A 16,984-nucleotide genomic window follows, 5' to 3' on the forward strand; every position below is an offset into this window, starting at 1 on the left:
ACGTAGAAACAGGCAAAATACCGCTAAGCATTTCGCCCGGTGTGCTAATGATAATAATTCCTTTCTAACTTACATCTCAGGGAGGTGGTCATATTCTCTGCCATTCCAGTAGTGTCTGTAGCCACATTTACTCCGACTGGACTTTGACATTGTACGGTCAGCATTCAGAAAATGGATGGTACCGTCGCTGTCCACCAGGCGGACATGTCGTCTGAAACAACATCAAAATTACAACAATTAAACAGATGGACATTGGTCAACATAACTAAACTTTGTACAGAAACTATATCAATAACACCAATAATAATAAAGGCAAAAGCTGAAATCTTTGGCGGGGTAGGGATGGGTAAGGCTAGTCGATTTGTTTTTTTTACTCCAGTGCTTAATTAATTCTTGTTTTACCAAGTTTGAAAGGACAAATGGCAAAAACTACCTCAGTAAAATATAGGAATACTATAGCTCATTTAGATTTCATTAGATCTAAGACAATTTAAAGGTTTGTAAATAAAAATAAAAAAAGAAACAAACAAACAACAACAACACCAAAAGAAACCAATCTTGATCTGGTTTACTTACGATTTACAATGAGAACAAAATGGCTGTCTGGGAAAAATGGTATCTTTTATGCTGTAGTGTGGGAGAACATTATGTTGACAGGAACAGATTATTGTAGGTTGGACATCTGGAATAAGACATTGAAAATAGCAAAGAATTTCATCATCATTTTTTAATGTTTTTTTGTTTTTTTTACTTGTTTCAGTTTACTAGACTGGCTTAAATTGGAAGGAGGGAGCTGGACAGCTCTCTGGCTGGACAGCTCTCTGGCTGGACAGCTCTCTGGCTGGACAGCTCCTGTCAAACCATCCAACCCATGCCAGCATGGAAAAACATGTTAAATTACAATGATGAAATCAACCCCAATACTTCTATTTTTGTTATGTCTCTTTTAAAGCCTGTTACTTATTCTATCAGTCTTTTTTGCTGAATCACTAAGTTATGGGATATAAACAAACCAATGCCAATTGGTGCTGGTGTGTCTATGCCCCGTAACTTAGCAGTTTGGCAAAAAAGACTGATAGAATTAATACCAGGCTTAAAAGAAAAAAATAAATAGTGGGATTGATTCATTCAACTAAAAATTTTTCAAGGCAGTGCTGCAGTATGGCCACAGTTTGATGACTAACAGAATAAAAAGTTCCTTCACTGTTAGCTTCTAAGGGACATTTTGTCTGTTTCTTCTCGTTCCTTTCCTTCTTTCTCCCCATAGAACCTTTGGTGCACAATTTCAATAACGCCTTTGTTATTTTAGTCTTTTGAAAGTAAAAAAACCAAGAATTTACCAATGTTTTCTCCAAAGCCAAGTGAATTTCATCAACAACTTTCTTCACTGGAATTTTGAAACCAATAAAATCATTACAGAACAGAGCCAAAAGATTCTGTCAAACTACTCTCATATATCTGGCTGTCACTTGTTCCTATAATTCTCATCATCAGCATCATCATCATTGATGACGCAGTCAAATGTAATGCATATTCAGGATTTCAATGATGTGATTGTTTTTTATTTTTAGAATGACACTGTAAGGTAGAACAACATTGTGAGAGGTCAAGTCTGGCTGGTTTGAACTTAAAACATCTACCAAATCCAGGCACAAGGCTTTGGTTGGCCCGAGACTATAGTAGAAGACACTTGCCCAAGGTGCCACACAGTGGGCCTGAACCCAGAACCATGTGGTTGGGAAGCAAGCTTCTTGCCACACAGCAATGCCAGCACCTATATACATGTGTCTGTGTGTGTGTGTGTGTGTGTGTGTGTGTGTGTGTGTGCATATGGCGAGTTTCTTTCCTTCTTTTCAGCTTGTCGACCAAATCAGCTCATAAGGTTTTGGTTGGCACAATACAGTGGTTCTCAACTGGGGGTCGACACTTACATAAGACATAAACAAGTGTTACTGTTTCTACTAAAACAGCATCATTATGAAGATATGGTGGAAACAATCACCAGCATACACCAACACACACACACACTGACTTAGTTATTCCTAGACAGATGATATGAGATTTGTGTGACTCCACCCTACTTCACAACTCTCAGCTACAATTGCAGTCAGGTTGACACAACTTAAGATAAAAGCTACAGGTGAGTTACTTTTAATGCATATAATTGAGGAAGCAAAAAAAAGCGAACCAGAAATAAACGTGATGAGTCACACAGACAATTAGACAGGCAAGTTAGGTAATAATAGAACATCAGAACCTAGAAATAAATCTGTAATGAGACAGACAAATAGCTAGGTTACTGTAAACATATTTAATGCAGAGAGCATTCATATTACTCTGTCAAATGTAATACTTCTTTATTCACATTGCTTTGAATGCATTTCCTTGCAGCTTTGAGATTTCAATGAAGTGATTGTTTATTTTTAGAGTAACATTGCAGGGTAGGTATGAAAGATCAGATATGGCTGGCTTATCTCCAAAGCATTCATATTACTCTGTCAAATGTAATGGCTTTTTATTCACCTTGTTTTGATAGCCATGGGATTTCTATGATGTGATTACTCTTTTACTTGTTTCAGTCATTTGACTGTGGCCATGCTGGAGCACCGCCTTTAGTTGAGCAAATCGACTCCAGGACTTGTTCTTTGTAAGCCTAGTACTTATTCTATCGGTCTCTTTTGCTGAACTGCTAAGTTATGGGAACACACCAGCATCGGTTATGAAGCGATGTTGGGGGACAAACACAGACACAAACACACACACATATATACATATACATATATACGACGGGCTTCTTTCAGTTTCCGTCTTCCAAATCCACTCACAAGGCTTTGGTCGACCCGAGGCTATAGAAGACACTTGCCCAAGGTGTCACGCAGTGGGACTGAATCCGGAACCATGTGTTTCGTAAGCAAGCTACTTACCACACAGCCACTCCTACGCCTGTTAATTGTTTTTAGAATGACATTGCAGGGTAGCTGTGAAAGGCTGGATCTGGCCTGTTTGAACATACAACAGGTAGTATATTTCAGCCTGATATGGTTGGTTTACAAATGGGTGCTGAAATGTTCCTGGCTTTGGGTGTGTATATACATATTTACATATAGGAGGGGATACTGAAAAAGTTCCTGGTTTCAGGTAGAAAGAAATACAAGAGGATCAGAAAAAAAAAAATGACCATCCCGAAATATAACAATACCATTTTTATTATTTTATCACTGTCTACCCTATTTAATTGTGAAACTGTTCAGCTTAGTAGGCTACAAGACTTGCAATACTATGTATAGTCTTAAAAAACATTTCTATCACAATACATACCTTTTCTTTCATCATGGAACTGGAATTGCTGGTTGCCTCTGGCTGATTCAGAGGAATGGCTCAAATCACCTAATGACTTTTTCACTGTATGGAATTCACATAAAGCTTCACAGTTGATACACCAATAGAGATGACGATCTCGGATTAATATTTTAGCTGTCTGGATCACCGTGTCTGGCTTGACACCCACAACACCTATAATAGATCAACAGAAAATAAATAAATATGTGGCTGTGTGGTAAGTAGCTTGCTTATGAACCACATGGTTCTGGGTTCAGTCCCACTGCGTGGCACCTTGGGCAAGTGTCTTCTACTATAGCCTCGGGCCGACCAAACCCTTGTGAGTGGATTTGATAGACGGAAACTGAAAGAAGCCTGTCGTATATATGCATATATATATATGTGTGAGTGTATGTTTGTGTGTCTGTGTTTGTCCCCCCAATATCGCTTGACAACCAATGGTGGTGTGTTTACGTCTCTGTAACTTAGCAGTTCGGCAAAAGAGACCGATAGAAGAAGTACTAGGCTTACAAAGAATAAGCTCTGGGGTCGACTTGCTCGACTAAAGGTGCTTCAGCATGGCTACAGTCAAATGACTGAAACAAGTAAAAGAGTATATATATATATATATATATATATATATACCATCCATGGAGGAGCTAACAACAAAGTCTTTAGATTTGATAGGAGTAACTATACAGAATGGTATAGAGTTAATATTCATGTCCGTGTAAACATATTTAGTTCTGATATAAAGTAATTTTTTTTTTGAGTGTGTGAGTGAGTGGATAGACAAACAGACAGACAGATATGTAGAGAGATGATGCTTAAAATCTGAAGGAGAGTGATGTGTGTGATTAAGCGAACTAGAAATTCATTCACATATAATGAAATGGCTAATTAAAGAGAATCTGATGTATTGATACTGGAATCCTTTGATTCCAATGAACAACATTGATTTTCCAGAACTTTTGATCCCAAAACATTCGTGGATTTACTGATTTTTCTGAACCAGGAGTGGTTACCTTAGTCAACACACTCTAAATTAAACAAATATTAAATTTACTTAAATAGGCACAGGTGTGGCTGTGTGGTAAGAAGCTTGCTTCCCAACCACATGGTCCCAGGTTCAGTTCCACTGCGTAGCACTTTGGGCAGTTTACTATAGCCTCGGGCTGACCAAAGCCTTATGAGTGGATCTGGTGGACGGAAACTGAAAGAAGCCCATCGTATATGTGTGTGTGTTTGTCTTTGAGTCTATGTTTGTCGTCCCCCCACCCCCGGCCCGCCAACTGCTTGACAACTGGTATTAGCAGTTTGGTAAAAGAGACCAATAGACTAAGTACTAAGCTTAAAAAAGTCTTGGGGTTGATTCGTTTGGCTAAAACCTTCAGGGAAGTGCCCCAGCATGGCCACAGTCAAATGACTGAAACAATTAAGTCATTGTTGTGCCTGTATTGACTTCACTTCGGTTCATGGTTTCACACACTGACTAACCTTCATTTAACGGTTTCGTACAATGCCTTACTTTCATCTTGGAGACTACTACAGTTATACATTGTTTGGTGTTAATCCACAAATCTATCTTTTATTTATAGATTAACAAACACTGTCACTTGTTTACAAAATAGATATATTGTTGGCAAATGGCAGCAAGATTGACAAGGAGAGATCAAAGTCAAATGTCCCTTAGTCTGTTTTATTGTTTGTGTCTATTGGGTGGCACTTATTTCTCAATTCATTTCCTTTATTTTCTTGAGTTTCAAAACATACTTCCTTTCCACCTAATCTCCGGTACTCCCTGCTCCACCTCTAAGAAGCCAGACCCAAACGAGAGATTGAAAACTTTAACAAATAAACTTAAAACACATGTCAAGATAAGGTTAATATACGAGTGCAAAGAGCATTAAGAAAAGTTAACTATTAACATATTATGTGGTAAGGCAGACATTTAGGAAGGCAGTGTCAACATACTTGAAGTAGAGAGCAGTAAGTAGGTTAACTAAATACAATCTTATAGGAAGGTAGCGCTGGTACATATAATGTAAAGAGACTTAAAGATCATCATCATCGTTTAACGTCCGCTTTCCATGCTAGCATGGGTTGGACGATTTGACTGAGGACTGGCAAACCGGATGGCTGCACCAGGCTCCAATCTGATCTGGCAGAGTTTCTACAGCTGGATGCCCTTCCTAACGTCAACCACTCCGAGAATGGAGTGGGTGCTTTTACGTGCCCCCGGCACGAAGGCCAGTCATGCAGTACTGGCAACGACCACGCTCAAAATGGTGTTTTTTACATACCACCTGCACAGGAGTCAGTCCAGTGACACTGGCAACAACCTCGCTTGAATGTTTTCTAACGTGCCACTAAGGTGACACTGGTAACGATCACGCTCAAATAGTGCTATTTACGTGCCACTGGTACCGAAGTCAGTCAGCTGCCCTGGCAATGATCACACTCGGACGGCGCTGTTAGTGCTCCACTGGCACATAAGATTCTTTCTAAAGTTGTATACAAAATGGTAAAAAAAGGATTGGTAGGGGTTGCTATGAAAATGCTCCTTTCTTGGTTCGTCCAGGTAACCAATGTAGGATTACAGGTAAGTTCACCACCATCGATTCACCGTGAAGGAAGTTCACTGTGAGGAAAGTTTACCGAGAAAATATATCTCTAGTATCTCACCATTAATAGTTAAAGAAACTATTTTATTTATTGAAAAAACAAAAAAACAAAAAAAAATGGTGAATTGATGACGATGAACTTAAGAAGACACGAAAATCTAGAGAGAGAGAGAGAGAGGAAGAGCAAGAGAAGAAACCATCTCTAATACTTGATTTACATTATTGATCAACCTTCAGGAGATGGCAGGTAAAGATGGCCTTAGTGGGATTTGAACTCAGAGCATGGAGAATTAAAATAAGTAGCTCTCAAGGCAAGTTTATCTGATGTTCTGTTGATTTTACTATGTTAATTATTCGTTGGGACAAACAAATACAATTTTATCTTTCGTCTCCTATTTGTGTCAGTCATTGGACTGTAGCCATGCTGGAGCACCACCTCGAAGAATTTTTACTCGAATGAATCGACCCAGTACTTAATTTTTTTTAAACCTGGCACTTTATTGCTGAACCGCTAAGTTATGGGTATGTAAACAAACCAACACTGGTTGTCGAGCAGTAGTGGGAGACAAATGCTGACACAAACACGTGCACACACACAAACACAAGTACAAACACACACACACACACGATGGGCTTCTTTCAGTTTCCATCTACCAAATCCACTCACAAGGCTTTGGACAGCCCAAGGCTACAGTTGAAGACACTTGCCCAAGGTTCCACACAGTGGGACTGAACCTGGAACTACGTGGTCGGGAAGCAAACTTCTTACCACACATCCATGCCTGCTTCTGCGGCATTAGAAAAAGCAGAAATAATCACATAACAATAAAAGTAAAATAAAAATGGTATTAGCTGGTTTATTCTCAGTAAACAGGAGAGAAAACTCAGGACATGTATCAGTCTTGTTTCGACCTCTTCAGCAAAGTATAGACAGCCACATGCTTGCAGAAGTGGTGGCAATAGGAGAATTAGTAAATGTACAAGAATGGAAATTGGCTGACATAGAAAGAATTAGATTTGCTTTGAGACAATCCTGTCAGGATTGGAATTTTGTAAGGAGGACAGGAAGACTTACCAGATTTTTTAAATATGAACCGGAATACATCTGCCACCAAACATGGGTTAATACTATGGACCTCTTGATACACTTTCTTCATTGCCGTCACTAATTGTTGAATATATTTTTCCTATAAAACAAAGTCACATTCCACTGATTAAGAATCATGATACTATAAGAAAAACAGATAGAAACATACTAGACTTGCACAACCCCAAAGCACTCCCAGAGGTTTTTTTTTTATTATAATTCCCTTCACATCAAGAATACACTATAGGATTATAAATCAATCCCAGAACTTGACAAGCATTTTAGTTTTACAACCACAGAAGAATATGTGTGTGTGTGTGTATACAAGTGCGATTTCTATATCCTTGTTTTGACATCGTGTAATAGTTGTAAATGAGTGTCACTGTCATACAAGCAGTGTCATTCATTTCCAATATATTCTGCAAGAAAATGTTCAGCCATGAGGAAATATTACCGAGCATGAAAACAGGTGAGGGTTGGCAACAGGAAGGGCATCTGGCTGTGGAAACCATGCCAAAGTAAACATCAGAACTTGGTGCAGTCCTCAAGCTGTTCATGTGGAACCATCCAACCCATACCAGCTTGAGAAAAGGGATGGTAAATGATGATGATGATATATATATATATATATATATATATATATATATACATATATATACCAGTGTATACACATACATACATACACAAATATACACATACATACATACACAAATATACACGTACATACATACACAAATATACACGTACATACATACACAAATATACACATACATACATGCATATAAATAAATAGATACATACATATGAATAGGTTTTAATCACAAATCACAACAATTGTTTCTGTACATTAGCAACAGCTGTTAGTTGCTGAGTTTTCCAAATCATACTATTACATAAATATGATGCAGCAGTGGCTGTGTGTTCCTGCATGTCATCAGGTGAGTAGCTGTGACATATACACATGACAGGCTTCTTTCTGTTTCCATCTACCAAATCCACTCACAAAGATTTGACCCGCCTGGGGCAATAGCAAAAGACATTTGCCCAACATGTTACATAGTGGGACTGAACCAGGAAACATGAGGCTGGGAAGCAAACTTCTTAACTACACAAACATGCCAGCATCTATATATAAGATGCCCAGCATCGCCTTCCTGGCACTTGTGTAAAGACTTTCGAGCGAGATCGTTGCCAGTGCCGCCGAACTGGCTCCTGTGCAGGTGGCACGTAAAATACACCATTTTGAGCGTGGCCGTTGCCAGTACCACCTGACTGGCCTTCGTGCCGGTGGCACGTAAAAGCACCTACTACACTCTCTGAGTGGTTGGCGCTAGGAAGGGCATCCAGCTGTAGAAACTCTGCCAAATCAGATTGGAGCCTGGTGTAGCCATCTGGTTTCACCAGTCCTCAGTCAAATCGTCCAACCCATGCTAGCATGGAAAGCGGACGTTAAACGACGATGATGAGTAAGCTATCTGCAGAGGTTAAAGGTGAAAATGCAAATTTGGAAAAAAAATTATAAACTATTTGTTTACTGTATGTTTTATCATTGTCAAGTGTTATGTCAATGAGTGAATGAGAAAGAGGGGAGGAGAGTAGAGCCCAAAGAGAGGTGTTTGTTTGTTAATGGCTAAATCAGAAGAAGGAAGAGGGAAGTGTCTCATGGCCTTGAGATTAATGGGTGAAAGAAACTTATCCTCAGGCCAAAATGAAAACCTAACCTGAATGGAGTGGGCTCAATAAACAGTAACCAAAGGCAGGGCCAGGTGAAGGTGTTAAACAGGAGCAATGTATGACAGCAATGTATGACAGCAATGTATGACAAGCAATGTATGACAGCAATGTATGACAAGCATTGTGCAGCAGCATCTGATAATCTGGTCGGTCACGTGATCATGGGATAAATGTACTGTTCGGGTAGTTTTATATGTAAAACAACTTATAGATGTACTGTGAAGGTAGTTTTATATAAATTTAGTCCAAATTCAGTTTCATACAATGTAACTGTTTTGCTTTGGAAATGTCTTTTTTTTTTCCAAGTAAACAAATCTGTCTTTAAACTTTCATATCAGTTTGTCGACAATATAAAACAGACACAAATCACTTTTATTTTTTATCCTTTCATTTCTTACTCAAAATAACAAAATTTTCAATGGTTTCAAAAAAATCTTTCTGAGTTCTCTGAGAAATTTTCCATCTGCGGTACTCGCTTTAACTTAACTCTTTTTTTGCTGTATTTCTTTTCATATAGACAGTCTTTCTTTCAATTAGTTTTGAAAATAAAGAATTTATTAAAATAACTTTGTCCTTATAAAGCTAGTGCTTAGAACATAAATTAGCATAAAATTCTAATGCAGTGATCCTCGACTGGGATCCATAAGGCCCTTGGAGGCCCATATAAGATTTTGTAAAAAATTATGTGAAATAAATTGATTATTCTTCTACAAGATACAAAATATTTTAAACTTTTTTTACGCAATTCTTAATAATATTTTATCATAAAAGTATATTAAAAAAAGAATTTTTTAAGCATTGAATTGGCTATGAGGGTCCATCTAAGTAAAACAGGGAACAAAGGGGTCAATAGGTAAAAAAAATGGTTGAGAAACACTGTCCTTGACCAATGGTTCTCAACCAGGGTCCACATGGCCCCTGGGAGGTCCATGTAACCCTTCTGGGGTCCATGCAAGATTTTGTTGTTAAAATTTATATGCAACAAATTGGTTAAACTTCTACAGTACACAAAATATTTAAACATTTTTTTATGCAATCCCTAATATACTGTGAAAATACAATGTGATTTTTTAACCCTTTCGTTACTGTATTTATTTTGAGATGCTCTGAGTTTCTTTCAATTGATCTTTAAATATAACAAAGAATTTAGTAAAATAACTTAGTTATCATTAAGCTAACGTTAGGAACATAAATTGTGACTAAGGTTTGGTGGAAAATTTAATACAAAACTTATGAAAACAAAATATTTGTACTAGAGATCCAGAGGTGGTTTCAACCAGGTTGGTCTCGAAAGGGTTAAGAATTGTTTCTCTATTATATATTTTAATCCTTTTGTTACCATATTTCTGTTGAGATGCTCTGTGTTTCTTTCAATTAATTTTAAATATAACAAAGAATTTAGTAAAATAACTTAGTTATCATTCAGCTAGTGTTAGGAACATAAGTTGTGACTAAGGTTTGGTGGAAGATTTTACTTATACAAACAAGACATTTGTACTACAGAGCCAGAGATGGTTTCAGCTGGGTTAGTATCGAAAGGGTGAAACATCAAATGGCTAGGAGGGTCTATATGAGTAAAACAGGAATCAAAGGGGTCCGCTCTCATCAACTTGTTTTTATTTTGTGGACAAAATATTTTTTTTTACATTTTTCTTCTTCCCAAGTAAAAACGGGACCCATAGATCCATAGGCAAAAAATGGTTGAGAGCCACTGCTCTAATGGAAAGTTTTGGTTTAGGTCATTTTAAAACAGGCAGTTTATATCATAGAACCAGGAGCAGTTTCAGGTGGGTTAAGAGGAGTTAAAAAAAAATTCCAGTTTAAGGATGTTTGTAGATAAAGGATTAGCAACTGAACAATGAACTTCATTGAGAAAAAGAGTTGAGCAGAGCAGTGAGGGATATAAAAGAGAGTAGAGCAAAAAAGATTAAGTATGGACTTACCGAAAGAGGTTTATCACCCCCGACAATACAACAGGCATTTTCATCAAACTCTATGTAATCAGAGATCAGATGATTGGGCATGCCCCATGCCTTCTGCAAAAGAGTCTTTGGTAGGCGAGCAAGAGGTTTTCCTAAACAAAAACCAGATCAATCACTTCAGAAGAGATTAAAACATTAGTTTTCAATTATTTTATTGATTTTTTTAATGTTGTTGCCACAAGAATCACTACAAGAAACTACAGCAGCCAATTTCACTTAATTGCATACTATATGCAGTGTATTTCACTTAGTTGCATACTAGATGATACAACCAATTTCACTTAATTGCATACTAGATGATACAGCCAATTTCACTTAATTGCATACTGGATACAGCCAATTTCAGTTAATTGCATACTAAATGATATAACCAATTTCACTTAATTGCATAATAGATGGAGCCAATTTCACTTAATTACATACTAGTTGATACATTTAATTTGCATACTAGATACAACTAATTTCACTTAATAGCACACAAGGTAATTACACAACATTTCAAAAATACCGAACCATTCATTCCATGTGGAACTGAACGAACTGATTAGCTGTATATGCAAATAAACTGCATGAAATCTTTCAATTCTAAGTTTAAAAAAATAATCATTTATAAATAAATTTCTGAACCTTGAACAGGGGAGAAAGAAGAGGGACTAAGACAGAGCAGAGTGTGGAGAGGGGTGGTGGTGTCAGTTCTTGAGAGGATGGTTGTTGTAGCATAAATCCCAGCCCAACCTTGATTGAACAAACTTATGACTGATCTTAATTGAGTAGGTTTATGACCACAGACATTCCAGCTGTGATAATCAAGTTTTTTTCTTCGAGGTAACTAGATAACATTAGCCAAACCTCTCACCTGGAAACAGGTGAGGAGGGTTAGCATCAGGAAAGGCATCAAGTCATAAAAAATCAACCTCAATAAAATCCCATCAGACCCACGTGAACATGGCAAAGTAGACGCTAAACAAGAACAATGAGGATTATCACACATACACACAAAAAAAAATCTCAAAGGGACAATGGGGCTCATAGAAGATTTAGAAGGTTTGTAACAGTTACCTTGGATCCCCACAAGAGGAATGTAATGGTTTCGTCCTTGGCTGTTCCAAGCTATACATAAAGGTTTGTTCAGCTTACTGTCTTTTCCCCGGCATTCACTAGGATCACAGAAAGCTGGAAGAAAAACCCCTGGAAAGAAAGTAAAGCAAAAATGTTATGACAACCATTATTCAAGTCTCTTTTTATCAATTTTTTATGTTTTGGTTCCAAAAATTTGTTATTTTCTTGTTTTATTTTTCTCTTCTTCCAGTTAGTCTTTATTCTTTTTACTCCACTCTTTTATCATTATTCACTACCAACTCCACTTGTGATAATCCTCCAAAATGCGAGTAGCAATGTAACTGCCCTATAGAAACAAACCTGTTCTGCTCTGACCCTTTCATACGTTAAGCCCACTATCCTCCTAGTGCACTGGTTCTCAACCATTTACTATCTATGGACCCCTTTGACTCCTATTTTACTCTTGTGGGAACCTCATAGTCATTTGATGTTTAAGAAGTCCTATTATAATTTTGTAATTAAGTATTATTTAGGAATTGTATAATAAAAAAAAATTGTTAAAATATTTTGTATATTGTAGAAATATAACCAATTTAAAAGACCCCTTTAGATCATGAATGACCATGGGATTGCACCTAGAAAATTCCTCTCCAAGGCACAGGTCAGGGCAAGGTTGTTTATGGAAGACCGGCAGTCACCCATTCATACCAGCCTCCCCGCTCCGTGTCACTAATGTTATCCAAGGGATAAGTGAAAGGCTGATACAGCTCCATGGTACTTTGGGCAAGTGCCTTCTACTACAACCTCGGGCTGACCAAAGCCTTGTGAGTGGATTTGGTAGACAGAAACTGAAAGAAGCCTATCGTATATATATGTGTGTGTGTCTGTGTTTGTCCCCCACACCATTGCTTGACAACCGATATGTTTACATCCCCTTCACTTAGCGGTTCGGCAATAAGAGATCAACAGAACAAGTACTAGGCTTACAAAGAATAAGTCCAAGGGTCGATATGTTTGACTAAAAGAAAGATCTTGAGTTTGAGTACATCATGTTGTTATTTGCCTGCTTCATTTAGGGAACTAACACTGCAGAATTCTTGAAGCAGATCCAAAGGAAATATATCCTGACTGCAGATGACACCAGGTAGCCTAAACTGTGCGAGTGCTTTACTCAAAACATCAGCACACTAATTAATGTATACTCATTAATCCAAGATATTACATATATATATATATATATATATATATATATATATATATATATATATATATATATAATTTTCCAGAGGATCGATCTTGGATATATCGAGTTTGAAGTTTCTATTTCTTTTAAATATACGAATTTAAAAGTTAAAAACCTTGAAATATATATATATACATATATATAGATAGATATGGTTTTTAATTATAATTATCCGATCAGTGTTGTTAAATACGGATGCTGGGGTTTTTGTTTTCTTCTTTTCTTTCATCTAAAGAAATCTATTGTACACAGCTAAACGAAGAAAAAGTTCAATCTGAAAGAACCCAAGTCCCTCGCTGCCATATATGATATGATTGAGTATAGAATTGGAATGAAACAAGAGATTTTCCTTTTGTCTTGACATAAGATCAATTTAGCATTAACATTAAGCAGACCGTTTCCTTTCTTTTCAGTTCAGTAGTCCTTAATAGAGACTCAATTCATCTTTTCTTTAATCTTTTACTTGTTTCAATCATTAGACTGTGGCCATACTACGGCACCACCTTGAAGAAATGTTAGCCAAATCCAATACTTTCTTTTTCTCTTTTTTAGTCTGGTACTTATTCTACTGATCTCTTTTGCCAAACTGCTAAATTATGAGGGTGTAGATACACCAACACTGGTTGACAAGTGTTGGTGGGGGACAAACACAGACACATACACACACATATATACAACAGGCTTCTTTTAGTTTCTGTCTACCAAATCCACTCACAAGGCTTTGGTCAACCCACGGCTATAGCAGAAGACGCTTACCCAAAGTGCCATGCAGTGAGAATGAACCTGGAAGGATGTGGTTCTAAATCCTTATTCTTCTACATTATTACCCTCTTTTACTTTTTTACTTGTTTCAGTCATTTGACTTTGGCCATGCTGGAGCACCGCCTTTAGTTGAGCTAATCGACCCCAGGACTTATTCTTTGTAAGCCTAGTACTTATTCTATCGGTCTCTTTTGCCGAACTGCTAAGTTACAGGGACGTAAACACATCAGCATCGGTTGCCAAGCGATGTTGGGAGGACAAACGCAGACACACAAACATACACACACATACATATAAATGACAGGCTTCTTTCAGTTTCTTTCTACCAAATCCATTCACAAGGCTTTGGTTGGCCCAAGGCTATAGTAGAAGACACTCGACCAAGGTGCCACGCAGTGGGACTGAACCCGGAACCATGTGGTTCGTAAACAGTGTTTATGTCCCATGAATGTAGACTCCTACACCTTAATATAATCTTTGATTGTTTTACTCTCTTTCTTCTGTGATTCTGTGTCACTAATTAACAGCTTGTGTGTGTGGCTGTGTATGTGCATGCTTGTACGCCTGTGTGTGTTCTTGACTGGGAGTGCACACCTCCCCCCATTAACCAAAATGTAATATTTCTTTCATAGGCTGTACTCTCTATATATAATGATTGTGTGAGTTTAATTTTATGTTATATACCCACGGGCAACTGTATCCGGTCATAACCAAACTACAGCAGGCACGAACAACATGTCTAGGACATCTCAGTATATCTAGCGAGACATTCCCTTTTTTATGCATCTACCTGATGTAACACAAACTGCCAAGATTGGTGCAACATTGTTAGATGCAGAAAATTCTATCTATAACGGACAGTTGCAGGAAGGGTCAAAAGGCTCATTGTACTGAATAAAGATAATAAACGGAAGACAGATTTTAGCAGTCATCTTTATTCAGTACAATGAGCGTTCTGACCCTTCTACCACCTGACAACAAATGTTGGTTCATCTACGTCCCCTGTAACTTAGTGGTTCGACAAAAAGAGACTGATAAAATGAGTACCAGACTTAAAAATATTTACTGGGGTTGATTCGTTTGAACTAAACCATTTAAGGTGATGCCCCAGCATGGCCACAGTCCAACGACTGCAAACAAACAAAAAATAAATAAAATATAAAATACTTGGAATGATTGTCCGTTGCTGGCTTCCACTATTATTATTGATGTCTAAGTAACAAAGAGACCTCCACTCCTACCTTGACCACCACCCTCAGAATCTCTAGACAGAACTATTGATAAAGCTGAAAATATAAACTCTTGGTAGCTGGAATACAATCCTAGATTTGTAATGCTTCTAGATTTCTATAAGCTTATTATGGTATTTCTATAGAACCATTTTCTTGCTGCACGAGATCGGTTTTAGTTTCTAGTCTGATATTCTTTCATAAATAAATCTGTCATTCCATCTCAACTTTGCAGCATCAAATCAAAATATAAAAAAGAAAAAAAAAAGAAAGAATAAACAGATAATGGATTTCCAGATATGCAATGTCTGGAATAATAACAATAATAATAATTGCTTCTACTCTAGGCACAAGGCCTGAAATTGTATGGGAAGGGGGCAAGTTGATTACATCAACCCCAGTGTTCAACTGGTATTTATTTTATCAACTCTGAAAGGTTTAAAGGCAAAGTCAACCTTGGCAGACGATGATAATGCTGAGAGCCCCTTCGGTCATGACTGACCATGGGATTGAACCTAGAAAGTTACCCTCCGAAGCACAAGTCCGGGCAAGGTTGTTTATGGAAGACCAGCAGTTACCCATGCATACCAGCCTCCCCCTCTCCATGCCACTGATGTTATCCAAAGGAAAGGCAAAGGCTGATACAGCTTGGCACCAGGGATGACATCGCAACTCATTTCTACAGCTGAGTGAACTGGAGTGACGTGAAATAAAGTGTCTTGCTCAAGAACATAACACATAGCCCAGTCCGGGATTCGAAATCGCAACCTCATGATCGTAAGCTTGACGCTCTAACCACTGAGCCATTGCGCCTTCACTGATGATAATAATAATAATTCTTTCAACTATAGGCACAAAGCCTGAAATTTTGGGAGAAGGGGCTAGTTGATTATATCAACCCCAGTGCATAACTGGTACTTACTTCATCATCCCTGAAAGGATGCATTTGCTCAAGGTGCCATGCAGTGAGATTGAACCCAAAACAATGTGGTTGGGAAGCAGACTTCTTAACCACACAGCCATGACATAAATGGACCCAAAATAAAAATCCTGGTCGGGCATAGCTGAATCAAGGATTAACAACAACAGAAATATGTATCACATAACACGAGACAAAACAAGAAGGCAGCCCCCTGTAGTGTGCAGGGGCAACTTTTCTGAAGTGAGCTGCATGAGAGGGCTCTTCAATTGGCAAACCACACTGCTAAATATATTTAAGGTAATTTTTAGTTAGGCATTCTATTCAGGAAGTCCTGTCGGCTATAGTTTGCCCATGACTGCTCTATATGACACCGCAACCTGCTAGAAATAGCAGCTAAATCTTTATCTCTCTCTCTCTCTCTCTCAAATCACAACCTTGTCTTAAAAAAAAAAAGGAAAAAAATGGAAGGAAGGACACATTGGATAATTCAGTCCAAGAACACATTTCTTATAATTTTTTTTTATTCTTCTTCTTTATCTGTTTCGGTCATTGGACTGTAGCGTTAGTGCCACCTTCATAGCTTTCCCTTAATTTACTGACAAGACACTCTGCCTAGCAGTTATAAAAAGAAGGAGAGTGGTGGGGGTATCCTCTTTGGTGTAAAGATAGAAATGTTAGCTTTTTCTTCAGCATATAACATTGTGCCTTTTGTTCATCACATCAACTGTGCTTATTGTTCTTCTATGTATAAGAGTGTGCATGCATATATTTGTTTGTGTGTGTGTGTGTGAAATAGGATTTATCTTCTACTGCAAAATATCTTTTAGCTGCAACATGCACTAAAATTTATTCATAAAGTATTTTTCATACGAAAACCTCTAAATAATATGTGAACTTTTCCACTTTCTCTCTTTTTTCTTTCTTTGTAAAACTCATCTTGTGAAAACATATTTTTGTAGTTTTACTACATCAATGCTCGAAAGTGGTTGAGTTCTTTTCGAGCGTTGGGCCTCACAGAGGCAAA

The 16,984-nt window shown here is 37.7% G+C and overlaps 1 protein-coding gene across 2 annotated transcripts in view; it reads right to left on the reverse strand.

The window, feature by feature from the left end:
- The window catches only part of LOC106878886 (deubiquitinating protein VCPIP1), a 51,556-nt gene that overhangs the window by 17,939 nt on the left and 16,633 nt on the right, over positions 1-16,984 (reverse strand). For both annotated transcript variants that reach the window (XM_089341323.1, XM_089341322.1), the window contains exons 3-8: positions 11,805-11,933; positions 10,707-10,837; positions 7,018-7,129; positions 3,319-3,513; positions 577-682; positions 74-211 (exon numbers count right to left, since the gene is read on the reverse strand). In XM_089341323.1, the coding sequence (XP_089197449.1) occupies positions 74-211; positions 577-682; positions 3,319-3,513; positions 7,018-7,129; positions 10,707-10,837; positions 11,805-11,933 (811 nt within the window). The remainder of the gene's footprint in view (positions 1-73; positions 212-576; positions 683-3,318; positions 3,514-7,017; positions 7,130-10,706; positions 10,838-11,804; positions 11,934-16,984) is intronic.

Source organism: Octopus bimaculoides, chromosome 24 (genome assembly GCF_046866305.1).
Source record: "Octopus bimaculoides isolate indiv1 chromosome 24, ASM4686630v1, whole genome shotgun sequence".
Taxonomy (NCBI): domain Eukaryota; kingdom Metazoa; phylum Mollusca; class Cephalopoda; order Octopoda; family Octopodidae; genus Octopus; species Octopus bimaculoides.